Below are 21,877 nucleotides of genomic sequence, written 5' to 3' on the forward strand. Positions count from 1 at the left end.
CAACCCTAGGAACGTAGCATAGTGGGGAACTCAGATTTCTTTGTTCTTAATTAAATTTACTTTAAGTCTCAGATAATGAATGACAAATTCCAGCCTAGCAGAGTTTTTCTAAGACTGGTGATTTTTAAAAAGCTATCAGAAGAGCCTCTTATCTACAACACAAGAAGCTATCTATTAATTCTATAATAGAAAAAGTTGTTTAATTTGAAATGGATGGAAGTTTTGCAACTGATTTCAATAGAAGCAGGATCAGGCTCTCATTCTGTGAAGATCCTAAGCAGGATGTATTTCAGTAAATTATGTTCCCTTAACTAGAAAAATTTCAGACACTTAGAACTAACATGCCAGTATGTTTTCAAAATTAATAAAATATACATTACTTTAATACATACTTTTCTAGCAAATACTGAAGGTCAAGCAGACCTCAATTTAAAGTCACCCTTCTGGCTGTAATAGTTAATAGTACGAGCTTTCAACTTAAAATATACTGTTGCACTCCAGAAATTCAGAAAGCCTAACCCTGCCTCTCTTCATAATATTGGTGAAATACTTTGACAGAGGTGTTACAAGTAGTTACTGTGAAACCCCTGTTGTGAACATGACAAAGTGGGTATTGCTATTTTACATAGGGATGCTCTGTAAGTGATAGTGCATATGCAGTACCTACAAATTTACATCCACCGTAAGGAGCACAGAGGTGGCTACTCAGGGTATCTTTGTGCAGTTACAATGAGAGATTCTGAATGGTGAGAAATATGGATTTTTCCAAAAAAAAAGTAGCTCATTCTTTTTTGTTTCCAATTTTCTTCTGGGAAGTTACTTCCTCATTTATAACGAAGGTATCACATCCTATTCAGAACTTGTTTGTGAGAAGTGACAGACAACACTAGCACATGCAGAAAATGTTAGTTACTCTGACCTCTTGCTTATTCGACTATGACAAAGTCTGCAGGTTAGTCCAACTGAGTCTGCTTTTTCCCATCTGCGTTCCCTACATGCTCGTTTCTTATAGAGAAATCTCTATGCATAGAGCCGTCTCAAAAATTATTTCTTCCCCACTGAAAACTCAAACTTGCTCTTAAGTTTGCCCTGCCATAGAGGAGACCTCTTGCTCAACTGGAAAGCAGAAATAAGTGAATTTCCCACTGTTCGGTAGACAAAGTTCTTGATGGTGGGTTTTACCTCAGCTGGCTTGCCAACACCAACGACAATCAATTTGCCATCCTCCAAGCCTACAAGGATGTGGCTGTATTCTTTGGTAACAGAAATGCAGCGAATCGGCAGTCGCATGGCTAAGGGGGAGATGCTGAGATTCAGGCTGAAATAAGCAAAACCACACAAAAAATACCTTAAATACTTGACTGCTATATATTATACATAATGGATAGAGCCATACTACAGCTGAACTCACTGAGTGTGAACTCAGATGCATTATCGAATAGGGTTTCACTGTAAGTCCCAATGTGTTTCAATACACTATAATTCAAGTTATAGTGAACTTCTACATAGAGCAGGGGTGGGCGAACTTTTTGGCCCAAGGGCCACATCTGGGTATAGAAACTGTATGGTGGGCCATGAATGCTCACAAAATTGGGGTTGGGATGCAGGAGGGGGTCTGGGGTCAGGCCAGAAATTAGGAATTCAAGGTGCAGGAGGGGGCTCTGGGCTGGGGAAGCGAGGTGCGGGGAGGTGGGGGGAGTGAGGACTCCAGCTGGGGATGCGGGCTCTGGGGTGGGGCTGGGGATGAGGGGTTGGAGGTGTAGGTGGATGCTCCAGGCTGGGACCAAGGGATTCAGAGGGTGGGAGGGAGATCAGGGCTGGGGTGGGTGAGGGCTCCAGCTGGGGGTGCAGGCTCTGGGGTGGGCCTGGGGCTGAGCGGTTTGGGGTACAGGAGGGTGCTCTGGGCAGGGGGTTAGGGTGGCCAGGGGTATAGGCTCTGGGCGGCGCTTACTTCAAGTGGCTCCCGGAAGCAGCGGCTTGTCCCCCACTCCGGCTCCTATGCGGAGGCGTGGCCAGGTGGCTCTGCTGCGTGCTGTCCCGTCTGCAGGCGCCACCTCTGCAACTCCCATTGGCCGTGGTTCCCGGCCAATGGAATGCATGGGGGCAGCGCTTGAGGCAGGGGCAGCATGCGGAGCAGAGCCCCCTGGCTGCCCCTAAGCATAGGAGCTGTAGGAGAGACTTGCCGCTGCTTCTGGGAGCCATGCAGAGTGGCCCCCTGACCCTGCTCCACAGCTGGAGCCCCAGAGCAGGGCAATCCTCAGACCCTGTTCCCCAGCGGGAGCTTGAGGGCTGGATTAAAACGGCTGGTGGGCCGGAGCTGGCCCGAGGTCCGTAGTTTGCCCTCCCCTGACATAGAGGGTCAAATCCCATCCCCAGGCTATAGCCTTATTAACAGGGTTGTGCACTGGGGACAGAATCAGTAAAGAAAGAAATCCTCTCTGCAGAGTGACAGGAGAGCAGACTTAGTGCTGCAGTTACCCCTGGAGCAAGTATGTTTCCGCCTTCTGGGGGCAAAGGCCAATGAATCTGCACAGCAGAAAGAAATGGGGATTTTAAACTGACGTTACAGCTGCACACCATGGGCTTGATTCTGCCAGGAGCTGAGCCCACAGCACCCACTGATTTTGATGGGAGTCTTGGATACTCAGTATCTTGCTGGATCGAGCCCCAAGTCTGCATCCAACTCTGTCCCTTCCCAGATATTGAGGGGGACATTCCCAGTATTGGGATAAGGGCTGTCAGTGCAGTCATGCACCAGAAGTGGCATTCCTAGCTTACAAATAGATCTTTTCTGCCCTTCAGTGTCCAGAAAATCCAAATAGGAGCATAAGGGACCCGGTTGTAGTTTTGGATTTCCTTTGCAAATTGATTTTCCAGTATCAGGTGACAGGGCAATGAGAGAATAGCCATCTGTGACCTCTTTTTCAAAAGAATGACAAGTCACACCCTTCATGATCTCCACATCATACACCAATACCTATATGTAAATAAACCACCATGCTGGTGCAGTACATCTTATCTACTGATGCTGGTCTCTTACCTATAGAGATCTCGTATGGAAAGGAATCCTTGTAGGCTCCCCATCACGATATATTCGCCAGTCACACACATGTCTGACACTTCCTCCTTTAGATTCTCAGAGCCCAAATACTTCCCGTTCACAGAATAGAGATGTAATGCATTCTTATCCTGAAGAGATTAAAAAGAAATTACTCATGGAGGACTGAATGGATTAAGGATTTATTACTTATAGATTCAGCTTGTTAATAGGAATTTAGCCAAGGTTGGTAGTAACTAAAGCTGTTGGTATCTGATGGCAGTTTGTAGAATTAAATACAGGTTGAACCTCTCTAATCTGGCACTCCCTGGTATGGCAACATCCGTGGTCCGGCATAGGCGCCGACTCTGTGGGTGCTCCGGGGCTGGAGCACCCACAGGGAAAAATTAGTGGATGCGGAGCATCCACTGGTGCCAAGCTCCCCCTGCCTCCTGCTCCTCTTGTGCACCAGCCCTGCGCTTACCAACTCCTCCCGCTCCCTCCCAGTGCTTCCGGAGCACCGTGAACAGCTGATTAGCGGTGTTCAAGCTCCGGGAGCGAGGAGGAGGACCTGGGGCCAGTGGCTGGAACCCCGGGCGAGGGGCTGGCAGCTGGGGCCGGCATTGGAGCCCCCAGGCGGGAGGCTGGCGGGTGGGAGGCTGGTGGCTGGGACCCCAGGTGGCAGTGGGGCCCCCACTGGGTGCGTTGCAGCACCCTCTGCACCCCTACTTCCCATGCCTATGGAGACCTGCTGGCACTCTTCATTGACCTCCCATAGTTTGGCAAATTCTCTGGTTTGGCACCAGTCAGGTCCCGAGGGTGCCGGACTAGAGAAGTTCAACCTGTATTTATTTATATTTTTACCGCACTACAATCTGATCTATGGGCATGCTGACAAACTTAAAAATACATTCATACTTAAACAGCCTCTGGCACTCACCCACAGATAGCACTACCCCAGCAGCAACACGAATACAACAAACAAATAATAAGCCGCACCAAACAAACCAGAGTCCCCCTTCCCAGCCTCACCCAGCCTCCCAAATCCTACAGGGCAAGGAGAAAAGCTGGGGCTTGTGGCATGTCCTGAAAGTTAACAAACACAGTCTGTTAACATTAGGTACAAGCCTCTTCCTAATTCTTGGCGCAATTACACAAGCCTTCATCAAAAGAGGCATCCCTACACTGAATAGGCAGTGAGAATGAATTACATCATGAACCCTAAAGGTTGTCCCTCTAGGTCAGGCTGTCCCTCTCAATGTTTGAGAAACATTGGTGCATCTGTGGAGCAGCTTGCACACAGAATTTCCTAAGAAACTAGCTCTACTGCAAAAAAAAAACCAGGTACATTTATGGTTAGTGTTTACAGCAAAACACACACCAGCATTCTATGACCTTGGGTTGAAACTTGTGAAGTACCTTCAGAGTAGTCTTTCCTTCTATACTGGTGTGGACAACTATGTGTCCTTCCCAGGATACAGCCAGGTTGGGAACAGTCAGCAGAAGGGAACTCTCACAAGGTGGTCGCAAAGTCCTCATATACAGACCTTTCCGAATAGTATGAATAATCACAGTGCTATCCTGTTAAGACAAAAAACTCAATGCTATTTCTTTATGGTAATATTCACATACGGTAATTATTTGGAGCAAGGGAAAAGAACATTTTAAAAGATCGTAAGGTGCAGCAGTAGTTCTGGAAGAAGGAACTACTCAGCGGCGTAGCCAGGTGGAGGGAAGAGGGGGAGCGAAAGGAAAAAAGGCACCACCCGCTGTGGCGCTTTTACTGACGGGGCGGCGCCCCAGATCTTTGGCGGCACCTCGGCGGCGGGACCTTCATTCGCTCCGCAGGTCTTCGGCGGCATTTCGGCAATGAAGCTTCAGTGCCGCTGAAGACACCCGAAGCAAGTGAAGGTCCCGCCGCTGAAATGCCGCCGAAGACCCAGAGTGCCGCCCCATCAGTAAAAGCGCCGCAGCGGGTGGTGCCTTTTTTTTTTTTTTTTTTTGGCTTCCAGGTGAGTAAAATGAAAAAGGCGCCACTTGTGCTCGGTGGGGGAGCAGCTGCTCCCCCGCGCCCCCTCTAGCTACTCTACTGCTACAGGTAGCAGACAGGAATCAGGGCCCCACTGTGCTAGGCACTGTACACAGATAGTGAAAAAAACAGAGTCCTTCCCCTTAAGAGTGCCAATCTCAGCATATGAGGAGACAACAGGTGGAGAAAAAACAAACAAATGCGGATGGGGGAAGGAGGAAACGGTAGCAGTGAAACAAATCATATTTCACACAGAAAGTAGCAGTCACAGGACACCCCGGTGTAGCTGTTATCAAGCGTCTTGGAGGCATCATGGCAGAACAGCGAATTTGAAGGAAGACAAAAGAGTGGCTTTGCAGATCTTTTATGGGGAGCCTCCTCCCATGCCTGAGGGATGGAATGGGACAAAATGTGAAGGTGCTTGAGGTAGAATTGGGCTATTTAGTGATGGAAGTGGGCCATCATCAGAGTGGAAACAGAGGTCAACAGCTTGATAGAGTTGGTAGGTAGGGTGTGGTTAAGCTGTGGAGAGCCTCAGAGGTAAAGACAAGTAGTTTGTGTTTGCTGAGGCAGAAAAGGAGTTCTGTAGCATGAGTATTCCTATAGGAAACTGGATTTCTTCAGATGGTTACACACACTTCAGACATTCACCTGTGCAAAAGAGCTGTGGCCTACTCTGTGAGAGCAGTATGAGAGTAAGTGAATTATGCAGTGTGTGTGTTGACATGGTGCAAGACTTGCTCCTTACCCAAAAAGGAAAAGAGGAAACAGTAATGTTTTTTCCAGCTACACTAATCCTAGTAGTAAATATCACTCCTTCGAAGGAAAATCATGAAGACGCTTACCCTGGCTCCAGATACCACCATGTCCAGTTCAGTGCTGATGCTAACACTGGATACCTCATCAGTATGTCCATACAGAATCTGCAAGGGTTTAGGTGCCAGGCCTACAGGAACTCCTCCCTGATATCAACATAAAATGATACATTTATAGATTTTCTCACAGCTGAAGAACACATACAGGATATCTTTAACATCAGATGCACTGGGTGCCAGACACCACACTTTACTTCTATTGTTGCTCACATTTATAGCCACTTCTTTTTGTGCCTCAGTTTATTAAATCACAAGGATGAATTAAATTCCTTTGATCTTTGTGTTCACTGTCTTCTTCAGAATGTAATTAAAGAGAGTGAAGACTATTTTGCATAAAAATTATATCAACTTTGTTTCATATCCCGAGGCAATATAGAAAAACAGCCAATCTGATTCTGCTTTGTGAGAGATATAATGTATCTCTTACAATATTTTTCACAAAACAACTTCCTGTAAGGGTACAGCTTTCATTAAGGGCACTCCAACACTCCAAAACAATTTGGTACTTCCATTTCACTTTGACATAATGTAACTATATTCAAAATCACTTTAAGTGGGGTCTGTTGCTGGCATGCACAGTGTCTAAAGAGATGGGTACGAAAACAATTTCTCTTCTGCCTTACAGTATGGAGAGATGAATGCCAATCAAAACTTTGAAAATATGAGGCACACATGACAGTGCCAAGAAGCAAGAAGATATATCAGAACACACGACTGGATGAGGATCCAGAAAATAATTTGACAATGAAGAGCAACGGAGTGAACAAGTGGCAATAGGCAGGACATTTGTCCCACTGCTTTCATATTTGTGGGGTCAAAAACTCTTGGCACTGTAGGGGGTGCTAGCAGATGCACGCAATGGGACACACCATGGCAACAGGGATATAGGTTCAGGGAAAAGTAGCATGATTGGTTCAGAACCCAGCGAGTGCAAATGCTGAAAAACACAGCAAGTGCAAGATTTACTGATCTGTCTGCCATGGGTATTTATAGAGCACCAATCCCCATAATATCTAGGCACTGAACACCCCTTGGGAACGGGTCATATTGCACCAGTACAGCAACTGAGAAAGTGAGTGTGAGCTTATGGTTGTAAGCACCTTTGCATTGCCCTAGTCGTGGGGCCATTAGGTATTGGTTCAGTCCCCAGTTCCCAGTTAAATGTCTATGGCCCTCATGGCAGCAGGGATCTGGCGGAGATTGCAGCTTCTTGGCCACACCCTATTTTCCTGACAATGACCCCTACATGCTCCCTATACTGGACACTACAAGGGAGGGAGTCAATTACACAGGCCTTAAACTACCCAATGATCCCCCCCCCCCCAAAAAAAGTGGCTTAACTGGTTTCTGGGGATTCCTTTGAACGCTGCTTTGCACTGTTGGGTAGGGCAAAAGAAGCAGTTTTAGCAGGGGCCTTAGTCTGACTAATAAAATAAAATAAACAAGGAGAGCTTGTCGGGACTTTCCCATTGGAATGATTTTCCGACGGAAAACGCAGTTTCTGCAAAACCAAAGTTTTCCACAAGAAAATTTTGATTTTGCCCAAAATTTCAATTTTCCATAAGGAAAACCTAAATGAAATATTTCATTTCAGGTCAGTTCAACCTAGATTGGAATATTCTGGTTTTCTTAATTGACCAGAAACAACTAGCTTTGAGTCATGCGTCTGACGAAGTGGGTATTCACCCACGAAAGCTCATGCTCCAATACATCTGTGAGTCTCTAAGGTGCCACAGGACTCATTGTAGCTTTGAGTCAGTTCAACAAAACCTTGAACTGCATTTCCCTATCAGTACACTGTCTAACGAGAGTTGTAGTTCAGGCCCCTGATTCTCTCCTATGGCTGGGCTCCCTGGAGGACAACATCTCCCACAATGAAATGCAGATTTCTCTGCCTGAGCTGCATGGTGAATCATGGGAGTTACATGATTACATGCATTACAGGAGATGTAATCCACCCAAGGATCACGACCTGTATGGAAGAATGCGTGCATCTGTCTCCTATTAGGTAATGCATCACTATGGGAATTCATTTCAATCAATAATATCAAAATCTTGACATGTCTTAATCAAAAATTTTCATAATTTCTGTACTGACAAAAATTTCAAAATTTAAACTTTTAGTCCCAATTTGGCACAAACAAATGCTAAAATGTCAGAATTTCTTGTGAGATGGAAATTCTGAGGTTGCCTCCATTTGCGCCAACTACTTTCTTTCTGAAAGCAGCTGTAAAATGTTCTCAGTGTATAACATGTCAAACATGTGGTATCCTGCTAAGTGACAGCACGATTTCGTGTTCACTGCATACATCTGTCAGAGTATCTGTTTACGTGCCAATGCGCTGACATTACAGCGTGCTAGCTGGATTTAGCCCTAAATGACTCTTATACAAGACACAAGAAGATAAAATCAGGCATATTGTCCACAAGACACAGCAGGAGCTGTAGCTTGTAACACTTACATTTTCCCTAATAGCCTTAATAAATGCAACTTGCATGTTGAGGGGCAGAGGTCTGCAAAGAACATCTGGTAAACCAAGATAATCAAGGGGTATCGTAGGGCTAGGCTAAGTTTTATTAACTCAGAAAACTAGTAGCCCTGCTGGTACATCAGCATAAAGACAATGATGCCAAAAGCCACTACTACCAAGTTAATCTGTTTGTGTATGCAGTCCACTTTACTTCTTCCCACTCCTGCTTTCATGTACAGGAATTACCAGGCTTTCAAAAGTGTAAACAAGGATATTTTCCTAGTTGAAAAGTTGCCTTTTATAAAGAAGAATGAAAACTTATACTAAAATGATCTTTCCACTATCATCACCTTTGGGTCCTTCTTTTATTTAGACCCTGCCATTTTGTGCTATGTTTAACATTGGTAAAGGCAACCTCACATATTAGGGGCTTAAATTCGCACGCTAAAAATCATATCTACTTTCCATTTGTGAAATCACAAGTTAGATATTAAAGCACCCTGGCGGGCCAGGCAGGTTTGTTTACCTGCCACGTCTGCAGGTTCGGCTGATTGCGGCTCCCACTGGCCGCGGTTCACCGCTCCAGGCCAACGGGGGCTGCGGGAAGCGGCGTGGGCCGAGGGATGTGCTGTCTGCCACTTCCCGCAGCCCCCTTTGTTGTGCCACTTCCCGCAGCCTGGAACGGCAAACCGCGGCCAGTGGAGCCGTGATCGGCCGAACCTGTGGATGCGGCAGGTAAACAAACTGGCCCGGCCCGCTAGGGTGCTTACCCTGGTGAGCCATGTGCCAAAGGCTGCCGATCCCTGGTGTAGATGTTCAGGCTTGGGCTGGAGCCCAGGCTCTGGGACCCCTCGAGGGGGGGAGGGTCGAAGAGCCCAGGCTCCAGCCTAAGCCGGAACACCTACACCGCAATTAAACAGCCCCGTAGCCTGAGCCCAAGTCAGCTGACACAGGCCAGCCCTGGGTGTTCAATCGCAGTGTAGACATACCTTATCTCCCCCTGGTCTCTCATTACCAGACCTCTCCCTTACCTATCACAGAGGCCTGATTGAGTCATATGACCCAGAGGTCAAATACCTTCATTGTCCCCATCTGGGGAAGAGAGTTGGCTGAGACCCACTTCTCTTTAAAGAGCCAGCCACCCAGTGACAGTTACACATCAGTATTTCACACTAAGGAAACAGAACAGAAGAGAGGCGACATGGTCTAGTACTGTGAGCACAAGATTAGAAATCAGGAGCACCCGAGTTCTAATCCTGCCTCTGACACAAACTCTTGAGATGCTGGACAGGTCACCTTCTCTAGTTTATAGCTTCAGTTTCTCCATCAGTAAAACAGGAATAATATTTACTTATCTACCTCAAAGGGCTGCAAAGCACCTTAACCAAATAAAAGTGCTCTAGGTAACATTATTAATGCCACTATAATAAATGGAGCAGAGACACTAATAAGTGTACTTGAAAACCATGGAACAGTCTAAGAGAGATACAGAACTCATCATCATTTTTAGAAGTCTGTTTTACCCTGCAAACATGACAGACAGAGCAAACAAATAAGCAAACAACAACTCTAATGAAACACTAATGAGTCTGTAAACATACTGGACTGGTAGATTGGTGAACAAAGCACTAAAGCAAAACCCTTCAGAAGGCTGCTTCTAAAGCTCTGCAGGAATACTTACTTGCTGAACTATTTGCCATATCATACACGTTGTGTCTCTGGAACCTGAAATTAAATGGATTCCACAGAAATCTATAGCCAAACAGGTCACAATATCTATAAAGGAAAGAAAACAAATTACCTTAACTTTCCATCTTATCTAAACATTTTATCCAGCTTTAAAACGGATGGACATTTGGTGGGAATGGGATGCTGTGCAGCATGTCAGCAATGTAGTTACATTTGCAAACAAACACAAACTCTACACCGGGAATGTGGTATACATTTTCAAGACTGATTAAAGTCGAAGATCCTAGTTGTAGTAATAAAGCCCTAGCCAGGAGCAGGACAAACATTACAAGTAATCATTATTATCTTATCTTAAAAAAATAAAGATTGTTTTTAAAACACACTGGACTATTATTGGAATGACTATATAAATACATGAGCGCATAGGTTTTCATTAGTCCTACTTGAACCAGAGAGTGTGATGGCAAGAATGGGAAAAACTAGCGTAGTCTCTCATTACAATGTGGCCCAAGTACACTATTCTATTATTCTTTATAAAAGACTGAGCCTTGCAATAGTCAAAGTGTCAGATTTTTGTGTTACAAAAACCATGTATAAAATATGTAATTTCATAATTCAAAACAAAAATAGTTTACTTACCCATGTGTCTGACATGCTGTCCAATTAATTTGCCCTTTGTGAGCGATGTCACTCTAATACTATTGTCCCAGTGCCCTCCACTGAACAGCAACTTTGCATCATGGGACACTACAAACAGTTTAGAGGTGATCTCTAGCCCTGGAGCGAAAGGACCACTTATGCTACGTTGGGTTCTGCAAACAAATTTTACAATTAAGATTTGCCCTATGTTAATATTATGATCTATAAAGAGTATGTACCTAGGAACACTAGGGGTGAAATCCTGGGCCCCCCGATATCAATTAAAAATTTCCCTTTGTCTTCAGGGCAGGTCAGGATTTCATGCTAGTTCTTTATGCAATATCCTACCTGGCTTGAGACTCTGTGGATAACTTTAATCCGTATTAAATAGTATTTATAGAAAAACATTTTTTCAAAATTCTGTAAAAAGACAAACCTCTTGTAAACAATCAAAAGGCGTGGTACAGTTTGTAATCTGAAGTGTGGTTCTGCTGTGAAAAGGGACTATAAATGGTAGTTTTTACTCAGGAAATCTACTCCTCCCATGTATTCAGTCTCATATCTGTTCACTTTGATGAAAAGTGTTTTAACTACTCTTGACTCCTGTTAATACTGTCGAGCTAACATATGTAAGGAAGAGTGAGCTCTATTCCTCTTAGTCCATCACCAACAGAGGAGTTTATTAAATTCCATTCGGTTACCCTTGTGCAAACCCAGTGAATGCAATGGGAGTTGCAGAGATGTCACTGAAAACATAGCGGGAAGATATGAATTGCATAGGTATAAACAAGGCCACATCTGCAGAACATTTATTATGAACAATTATGCATGAGAATAATGAAGCAAGCTTGACTCTCAGATACCAGAATGAGTTTGCAGGGCTGGCAGTTAGAAAAACATTTTAGTAAATTGGTTTGAAAGTCAGTAATGGACAATGAAGACAGAACCTTACAATAGTGTTTTTATTGTCACTTTTCAAAGAAAAACTGTAGTTTAATTAATATTAAGAGATGTCAAAGCTTTGAAAAATGTAAAGCACACTATATAGATATTAGGTTTTAATTAAAAATCACAGATGATTAAAGCAATGCTATCAAATCACTATATAAGAAGACCGTGTACCTATCGTACTTTGACTCATACTATTTTTATAACAGAGTTCACTACTGCACCTTTCCTCCTCTTTACTTACTTGGGATTTGTCACAGTTGGATCTCTGATGAACGTAAAATAGTTGGAGATATTTCTATCATATGGTAGCCACCCGTGGGTTCCAATAATGCAGTTCAGATTTGCTATCACCTGAAAAAGTTTGATAAAAATCAATGAAACTGTGTAATGTTGCAAAGCCCTCTTCTTTGCATGTCTTTCCCAATAACAGAGCTTGCATCTGAGCCAACATAGGTTTCTTGACAGTTTACCACCAAACGGATCCAGCTGAGGCTAGCACTATCATGAGGACAGGATGGAGAGTCTGTGAGGTTTTTTGTTTTATTATTTTTTTAAAACAACGAGTTATGACTAAGGCTACATATGTGTCATGGACGCCATGGAAGTCAAGGAATCCGTGACTTCCAGAGACCTCCATGACATTCTCTGCTTCAGACTCTGGAGCTGGCAGCTAGTGGGGCCCTGGCAGGGTTCCAGCAACAGGCGGCCCCCTGCAAGGTTCCAGCGACAGATGACAGACTCTTGAGTGGGCCCTCCTCAGGGTTCCAGCAAGAGGCAACAGACTCGGGTAGGGAGACACACCTCGGGTGAGTGGCTGGGGGTGTCCCATTTTCTCTTTGGGAAATATCGTCACTGTGCCGCTCCCAGCCACAGTGGGTGGAGGGGGCCCCCCCTGCAGCTTCCAGCCACCATGGTGGCAAGGGAAACCATGGAGCCACAGCAGCAAAAGTCACGGACAGGTCACGACTTCCCTGAATTTTTGTTTATTGCCCGTGACCTGTCCGTGACTTTTACTAAAAATAACCCTGACAAAATCTTAGCCTTAGCTATGACTCTAACGTGTAGTATATACTGCCTAGATAGAACAGTGAATGATACTTGTGTGTGATATATATATTGGCTAGATAGAGCAGCGATTGGTACTTGAGATGCAGGCTGGTAAGAAGGCCTATGCTTTGCACATGCATTTCATCATAATTATTTAATTCTTGTATTTTATTTTCTTTGAAATACTCAGTGGTAGTAACTCGCATTTAAAGTTATGACAAATTAAAAGACATTCCCAGAGTCATTTTGTTACTGAGCCAGTGTGAAAGTAATTCCATCTAGTTTTAATGTAGTGTACTATTTTTTTCAGTGACTTGAAAGGAATAGAATCAAATCTTTAGACACAGGTGTACAAAATCTGACTAGCCACAGGTTTATTTATGCCTAATTTGGCCTACACAAATGTGAGTAGAGGAAATTAAACAATATATGAGCACTTCCAAAGAGATTATTAAGATGGAGACTGTTATAAGAACCTAGATTCAGATTGATAGTAACACATTATCTCATGATGACATCTAGAACATTACTAGCACCCACATTTTGTAAATATAAAGGTTAATTTTAGGAACAGTGCAGTCATATGTAACATAGAGTTTCAAACAGCTGTACCGACACATCCAACTCACCAGGATCTCTGGGCTCCCTTGAGACATAAAGGAACGTGACTGGTTCCTGGGAACACCAGCCTTGACAATGGGAACACCATCACTGATACCCTATGAGAAATGACATTTTCAGTTGACAAACATCCATAGGTAGAACAAATACTTTAGTTACCTGGGAGACAAAGAATCCTGTGGCACCTTATAGACTAACAGACGTTTTGCAGCATGAGCTTTCGTGGGTGAATACCCACTTCTTCAGATGCAAGAGACTTGCATCTGAAGAAGTGGGTATTCACCCACGAAAGCTCATGCTGCAAAACGTCTGTTAGTCTATAAGGTGCCACAGGATTCTTTGTTGCTTTTACAGATCCAGACTAACACGGCTACCCCTCTGATACTGGGAGACAAAGTTGCACTACCAGGTAGAGGTACACACATCTTAAATAGCTAAGTTCAGCCACTAACACTAGGGGAGAAATCCTGACCACTTTGAAGTTAATGGGAATTTTGCCATTGACTACAGTGGGGCCAGGATCTCTCTCTCCAGCCTGCATGTAGGCACTTGGAAAGTAGGAAGGCTAAGGAAGCAAAAAAGGATAAAATGTAACATTTAGACAGTTAAAATAAGTGTTACAGAATCACTGCAGGATGAGGGTAAGTAAACTTACTCAACCTCTATAAGTTCATTGCAAAGAAACATCTCCTTCTATACAAATAGTTTATTAGATGTTTTGTACAAAATTTTCTTTACATTATAAGCAAGTTTATTTTTAGTCTGCTGACAACCTTTTATTCCAACGTATTAGATGTTTCAGACTAGTCTTAAAACATGCAATGCAATAATGTGTCAGCTGCTACCTCTACGAAGAATGACTTAAGTTCAGGGAGATGCTGGAACAGATTCAGGGTTGAGCTGTCACTTTTGGTCTGTCTCTGTACTACCTCCTCTGCAGATAATCTCGCAGGATGAGGCTCCTAGGAGACAATATCGATTTTTAAAAAAAATCAAATTTATACACAATCTCAGCATAGCGGGAAATAATCTTTTTTTGAACTGTTCAAGTCATGTACGGTATTCAGAGTCAAGAGAATGTAAATTCTAGCTCAGTATATTAATTTCAGATGAAGGAATTCCTCTGGAGTTACTGTTTCTAGACCATTTTTCTATACAAAGAAAACCTTGGCTGATTTACTTGGAAGATTTACTCTACAGGGGATAGGGAGAGGGAAAGATTTTGTTAAATTCATTTGGTGGCTTTTTCTTAAAGCTGGTTTTATTATTTGAGAAAGAACGATTTACCATTCATACCAAAAAAAGGAACATTTAGATTTTATTACAAGCCATGTTGCTAATCCTTCCTCTCACTGAAAGCTAGCATGAAAGGGTTACTATACATAACACCTGTAGAATGTCACATCTGTTCTAGAATTTAGACAGCCTTAAGACTAGACACTAAGGAAACTGGAGTGGAAACCTGGACAGAAAGGAATGAAAGTGGAGAATGAGACTAACACCAACAAAAATGTACTTCCTGTCTTACAGGAGCATATTTAACAAAATACCTAGTACTATACAATAATTATTAAAGGCATGCAGACATGCAGAAGGCAAACAACTCCTATGAATAATCCAATTTAAAAAATTGACTGGATGGCAAGTCTATCTGAAAGGGCTTTTCTCGGAGCTATAATTAGCGCTCAAAAATATTAAGTGGCAAAATTATGAAGAAAGTTGTTTCCACATCTATTTAAGTTACATCAGAAGATGAAATACCAGAGATAAATTTTTTAAAGACTCCTAAGTGACTTTGGAGTCTAATTCCCATTTTCAAAAGTGACTTGGGCCTGGTCTACACTGGGGCAGGGGAGTGGGGGGATCGATCTAAGTTATGCAACTTCAGCTACGTGAATAATGTAGCTGACGTTGACGTACTTACATCAACTTACCGCGGGGTGGACACCACGGTGAGTCGACTGCTACCACTCCCCCGTCAACTCTGCATGTGCCTCTCACCGAGCTGGAGTACAGGAGTCGACGAGAGCGCGCTCGGGGATCGATGGCTGCCCCTCAATCCAGCCGGTAGCGAAGACATACCCTTAGATACTTAGGTGCTTAAATTTAATTGAAAGTCAATGGAACTTAGGCTCCTAAGTGTCTAGTCACCTTTGAAAATGGGAATTAGGCTTTTTTGAAAATTTTATACCAGGTCTCCTTTATTAAAGTTATGGGTTTCCTACAATTTACAGGTTATAATACCTGGAATAGACTCTTAAAGGAACAATGGCCATCACAATGGTTGCATAATCCTTCTACAAGCCCCTGCCATTCAAGTGTATATCTTCCCAAAACTGACTGATATGGAACTTGTGTGTTTATTGCTACAAAGAGAAATTTACCTTCAGCAGCTGACAGGGTGTTTGTCCAAAATTGTTAATCATCCCTTCTAAAGCTTTCCTTTCCTTCTCATCTGTTAAGGCATCTAAATCCACAGCTCCTGGAATCATAACCAGAGTAGTAGAGGGCAGTAAAACAAAAAGCAGCATTGTCTACACATAACTCACTGAAGAAAGAGATACGAAACAGATGTAGGAAAATATACACTAACTGCAAAACCATTACCCCTTCTCTCTATAAAATTATCAACCACCATCAGTTTTATTTTACGTAGTCTTCTAAAAGTTCCATTCTGCAAACTTTCTCCTACAGAAGAAAGTAAGTGTTTTGGTTGCAGCATCTGGCTTTTGGGAAGATAAATTTTCTTTATTTAATGTGCGCAAAAAGTAACCCAGAATATACTTTCTTGATTAAAGACTTTCTAAAGTTTACCTTCTAAAATATGTTCTATAGTAAATTACTATGACTAGACTCTAAAAAATAAGTTCCAATATGTTTCCAATGGAATCTTACAGAACTGTTTGTTAATGGAACAGAAGCAATTATAAAGTCCCTACAAAAGGGCTAAAGAGGGTTTTTAATTAAAAATTCACATTTCCTTATCTGAACATCAAATATTCTGTTCTTTTACCATATGGCACTATACTGCATTCTTGATGAGGAATCTGTTTCCAGATATTTCTCAAACCCCACAAATATGATTGCAGTGACAAGAAGAGAGCACAGTTTTGTACCTTCATAAGTACAGTAATAGAACACATTGAGCGCCTCCACTGCAGCTGGTCCCCTCTGTTTGTAGCCAAAAATCAAATCTATCCATTCATGGAGATGAGCAGAGACATACTCAGACTCCTAAGACAGAAAGAATTAATATCAGCAATTGAAGTACTAACTCTTTCTCCCAGATATACAAAAAAATTAGAGTGTCCACAAACTGCCTAAGATGCATGCACATCAGCAGCAGTTCAACAGATGTGTAAGAATATGCATATGTGCTAAGGACATTAATGTGAAGAAAGGAGAGGTATTATTTAATAGGGCTGTCGATTAACTGCAGTTAATTCACACGATTAACTCAAAAAAATGAATCGATTAATCGCCCTGTTAAACAATAGAATACCAATTTAAATTTATTAAATATTTTTGCATGTTCTTCTACACATTCAAATATATCAATTTCCATTACAACACAGAATAGAAAGTGTACAGTGCTCACTTTATATTATTTTTATTACAAATATTTGCACTGTAAAAATGATAGAAATAGTTTTTCAATTCACCTCCTCCAAGTACTGTAGTGCAATCTCTTTATCATGAAAGTTGAACTTACAAATGTAGATTTTTTTAATTACATAACTGCACTCAAAAACAAAACAATGTAAAACTCAGCCTACAAGTCCACTCAGTCCTTCTTCTTGTTCATCCAGCTGCTAAGACAAACTCTTTTGTTTATATGTATGGGAGATACTGCTGCCTGCTTCTTATTTACAACATCACCTGAAAATGAGAACAAGCTTTCGCATGGCACTTTTGGAGCCAGTGTTGCAAGGTATTTACGTGCCAGATATGCTAAACATTCTTATGCCCCTTCATGCTTCAGCCATCATTCCCAAGGACATGCTTCCATCCTGATGATGTTCGTTAAAAATATAATGTATTGATTAAATTTGTGACTGAACTCATTAGGGGAGAACTGTATGTCTCCTACTCTGTTTTACCTGCATTCTGCCATATATTTCATGTTATAGCAGTCTCGGATGATGACCCAGCACATGTTCATTTTAAGAACACTTTCACAGCAGATTTGACAAAACGCAAAGAAGGCATCGATATGAGATTTCTAAAAATAGCTACAGCACTTGACCCAAAATTTAAGAAGCTGAAGTGCCATCCAAAATCTGAGAGAGACCAGGTGTGGAGCATGCTTTCAGAAGTCTTGAAAGAGCAACACTCCAATGCGGAAACTACAGCACCCGAACCACCAAAAAAGAAAATCAACCTTCTGCTGGTAGCATCTGACTCAGATGATGAAAATGAACATGCATCAGTCCGCTCTGCTTTGGAGCGGTATCAAGCAGAACCCGCCATGGATGCATGGATGCTGGAATGGTGGCTGAACCATGACAGGACATATGAATGAATCTTTAGCACATCTGACACATAAATATCTTGCAAAGCCGGCTAAAACAGTGCCATGTGAAAGTCTGTTCTCACTTTCAGGTGATACTGTAAACAAGAAACGGGCAGCATTATCTCCTGCAGATTGTAACCAAACTTGTTTGTCTGAGTAGTTGACTGAAAAAGAAGTAGGACTGAGTGGACTTGTAGGCTCTAAAGTTTTACATTGTGTTATTTTTGAATGCAGTTTTTTTTGGTACAACATTCTACATTTGTAAGTTCAACTTTCATGATAAAGAGATTGCACCACAGTACTTGTAGGAGGTGTATTGAAAAATACTATTTCTTTTGTTTTTTACAGTGCAAATATTTGTAATAAAAAATAAATATAAAGCGAGCACTGTATACTTTGTATTCTGTGTTGTAATGGAAATCAATATATTTGATAACGTAGAAAACATCCACAAATATTTAAATAAATATCTTATTGTTTAAGAGCGCAATTAATCGCGATTAATTTTTTTAATCACTTGACATCCTATTATTTAATAATTGCAATAAAGGATTACAGCTAGGAGTAAAGGAATGAAATTTTAAAAAGGAAAATGTAAAAGATCAACAGTAAACTTCCTGATGCTTAGTCATAGATTAGAAAGCAAGAAGGGACAATTGTGATCATCTAGTCCAAGGGTGAGCAAACTTTTTCTGGGTGGGGAAATTGCATGGAGGGGCATGAATGTAGGGCTGGGGAAGGGGGTTGGGGTCTGAGATGGGGTGCAGGACAGGGTGCAGTGTGCAGGAAGGGGCTCAGGGCAATGGGTTGGGGCACAGGAGCGGTGCGGGTGTACAAGGGATCTTAGGGAAGGGGGTTGGGGTGCAGGAGGGGGCGCGGAGTGCAGGAGGGGGCTCAAGGCAGGGGGTTGGGGTGCAGGAGGGGGTGCGGAGTGCAGGAGGGGGCTCAGGGCAGGGGGTTGGGATGCAGGAGGGGTGCACCATGGGTCTCAGGGCAGAGTGTTGGGGTGCAGGAAGGGTGCACCAGGGTTCTCAGGGCAGAGGGTTGGGATACAGGGTGCAGCAGGGGGTCTCAGGGCAGGGGGATGGGGTGCAGGCAGGGAGCTTGGCAGGGAGTTGGGGTCCAGGAGGGGTTCAGGGTGTGGGCTCTGGCTCGGCACCTCTTACCTGGAGCGGCTCCAGGGTGGCAGCGGCGTGCAGGGGGGCCTGCCCTGGTCCTGCACCGTTCCTGGAAACGGCCAGCACTACATCCCTGCAGTCCCGGGGGGGTGGGGAGAGGGCTCTACATGCTGCCCTCACCTATGGGTACCTCCCCTGAAGCTCCCATTGGCCACGGTTCCCCATTCCCGGCCCTTGGGAGCTGCGGGGGAGCGGCTGCTCTGGCGGTTTTCCAGACCAATAATCTCTCTTGTGGCTCATCTCTGAACCCTCTCCAGTTTATCAATATTCTTCTTGTATTGTGGGCACCAAACTGGACCCAGTAGTCCAGCGGCAGCCACACCAGTACCACACACAGAGGTAATATAATCTCCCTACATCTACTCAATACTCCTTTGTCTATATATCCAAGGATTGCCTTTTGGCCACAGTGTCGCACTGGAGCTCATGTTCAACTGATTATCCACCATGACCCCCAAGTCCTTTTCAGAGTCACCACTTCCCAGGATAGAGTCCCCCATCCTGTTAGTATGGCGTGTGTGTTTTGTTCCTAGATGTATGATCTGACACTTGGCCATATTAAAATGAGCAGTATGCTTGCTCCCTGCTTATCAAGCAATATAAATCTATCTGTATCCATGACCTGTCCTCTAAATTATTTACCACTCCCCCAATCTTTGCGTCATCTGAAAACTTTATCTGTAATGATTTAGTTTTCTTCCAGATCATTAATAAAAATGTTAAATAGCAGAGGGCAAAAAACTAACATCCCTGGGACCCCACTAGAAAAACACCCTCTTGATAATGTTGCCCTATTTACATACTGAGACCTATCAGTTAGCCAGTTTAAAATACACTTTGAAGTGCACCGTGTTGATTCTGAATCCTTCTAGTTTCTTAATGTCATGTAGTACCAAGTCAAATGCCTTACAGAAGTCTATTACACCAGTACTATTACCTACAAACCAAACTTGTAATCTCATCAAAAAAGATAAAGTTAGTCTGACAGGATCTTCTTTCCATAAACCCATGTTAATTGGCATTAACTATACTGTCCTCCTTTAATTCTTTATTGAGTCCTATATCAGCCATTCTGTTATTTTGCCTGGGATTGATGTCAATCTGACAGGCCTATAGTTATTTGAGTCAACTCATTGAAATATCGGTACAACATAGCTTTCTTCCGCAGTGTTCCAAGACTTAATGAAAATCACACACTAGTGGGCGAGAGAACTCCTTGGCCAGCTCTTTTAAAAAACTCTTGAATCAGACCTGCTGATTTAAGAATGTCTGACTTTAGTAGCTGCTGTTTAACATCCTCCTGAGTTACTGTTGAAATCCAAGACCAGCACAGCCTTTGCAGACCTGTCATTGGCCTATGATACGGTCTGGATTAAAGCCCTGATTTTGAAAGCTTGCAAGGATCATCCCCTGCCTCAAAACACTATGCCTGCTATGGACAATGCTGAACAATAGGTGACTATGTGTCCATTTGAGCGACAGTCAGTTTGCCCCGGTTCCTCCACAATGGACTGCCACAAGGCTCAGTACTCACCCCAACACTCTTCAAATGTCTACACAAGTGACAAGCTGCCAATGAAGTCATGCAAATTTGCATATGCGGATGACGTTGCCCTGGTAACGCAAGCAGCCACCTTCAGTGACACTGAGTCCACCTTGAATGGGGATCTAAACATCAGGGAGGAATATTTCCAGAAATACAGGCTCAAACCAAACCCCCACAAAACAACAGTCAACGCATTCCATCTTGGTAAAAGGAACACTAAGCAACCCTGAAAGTGACCTGCTGCTGCAACACTGTGGAACATGACCCCACTTAAAAACTTATCTTGGAGTGAAGCTGGACCACATGCTAACCTTCCACGACCATCTGAAGAAAGTAGCCACCAATATGAAGACAAGTGTCAATCTTGTGCAGAAAAATAGCCACACTCGACTTGTTGATGTCAAACTGAACACTGCAATATGGTGCACTGGCGGAACCCTCAGGTCAACCCCAACACCCTGGCTGCCTGTGCTGTCACATATCACTCCCCCCATCCGTTCTCCATGATGCTGCAACCCTCTGGGAAGTCCAGCAAATCAAAGAAAATGAATATCTCCTCTTCCACCAGGACCTCAATGGTATCCCTCACCACTGGTTGAAGTCACGCAAGCCCTTTTCGACCTATGCGCTTAACCTTCAAAATGCAACTTCAACACTGATGAAGCTTGGAAAGCTGAATGGAGTTCACAAGAAGCCACAAACAAACATCTTGTGAAAGACCCAATGCAGAAGATTCCTGGTTTCAATCTTCCCCAAAGCTTATGGGCAACCCTAAACCTCATCCATTCAAACCATGACAGATGCAGATACTTGATGCACAAATGGAAAATTAAAAACTCTCCAGTGCACGACTGTGGTCACCCAGAATAGACCATGGAACATATAACAACTCAATGCCCGATTCACAAATACGAAGGAAGCATCACAGTGATACACTGTTACTCCTGACGCAATTATCTGCCTTAATCACCTACATGTAAAATTATAGTTGTTGCTCTACATCTACATCAGCCATACGAAGTAGACAACCACTGTTGAAATGGAAAGTATATTCTATTTATATGATATGACTACATCATCTGGCTTTTTCCCAAGTACAGAACAGAAATATTTATTGAACATGTCTGTCTATTGCTGCATCATTATTTATAATTATATCATTTCCATCCTGCTATAGACTAGTACCATTGGTAGGACTTTTTTTTTTTCTTAATACATTTAAAGAAATTCATTATTATTATCGTTAACTCTGCTGGCCATAGATTTCTCCTTGTGTCCTTT

At 43.0% G+C, this 21,877-nt stretch overlaps 1 protein-coding gene across 4 annotated transcripts in view; it reads right to left on the reverse strand.

Annotated features, from left to right (window-relative positions):
• Positions 1 to 21,877, reverse strand: part of NBEAL1 (neurobeachin like 1) — a 150,224-nt gene that overhangs the window by 8,554 nt on the left and 119,793 nt on the right. For all 4 annotated transcript variants that reach the window (XM_039494373.1, XM_039494374.1, XM_039494371.1 and 1 more), the window contains 11 exons: positions 16,476 to 16,593; positions 15,744 to 15,841; positions 14,205 to 14,321; positions 13,368 to 13,457; positions 11,933 to 12,042; positions 10,741 to 10,913; positions 10,094 to 10,188; positions 5,912 to 6,028; positions 4,457 to 4,618; positions 3,041 to 3,189; positions 1,183 to 1,318 (listed from right to left, as the gene is read on the reverse strand). In XM_039494373.1, coding sequence (XP_039350307.1) covers positions 1,183 to 1,318; positions 3,041 to 3,189; positions 4,457 to 4,618; positions 5,912 to 6,028; positions 10,094 to 10,188; positions 10,741 to 10,913; positions 11,933 to 12,042; positions 13,368 to 13,457; positions 14,205 to 14,321; positions 15,744 to 15,841; positions 16,476 to 16,593 — 1,365 coding nt within the window. The remainder of the gene's footprint in view (positions 1 to 1,182; positions 1,319 to 3,040; positions 3,190 to 4,456; positions 4,619 to 5,911; positions 6,029 to 10,093; positions 10,189 to 10,740; positions 10,914 to 11,932; positions 12,043 to 13,367; positions 13,458 to 14,204; positions 14,322 to 15,743; positions 15,842 to 16,475; positions 16,594 to 21,877) is intronic.

The sequence above is a fragment of the Mauremys reevesii genome, linkage group 11, assembly GCF_016161935.1.
Source record: "Mauremys reevesii isolate NIE-2019 linkage group 11, ASM1616193v1, whole genome shotgun sequence".
Lineage (NCBI taxonomy): Eukaryota > Metazoa > Chordata > Testudines > Geoemydidae > Mauremys > Mauremys reevesii.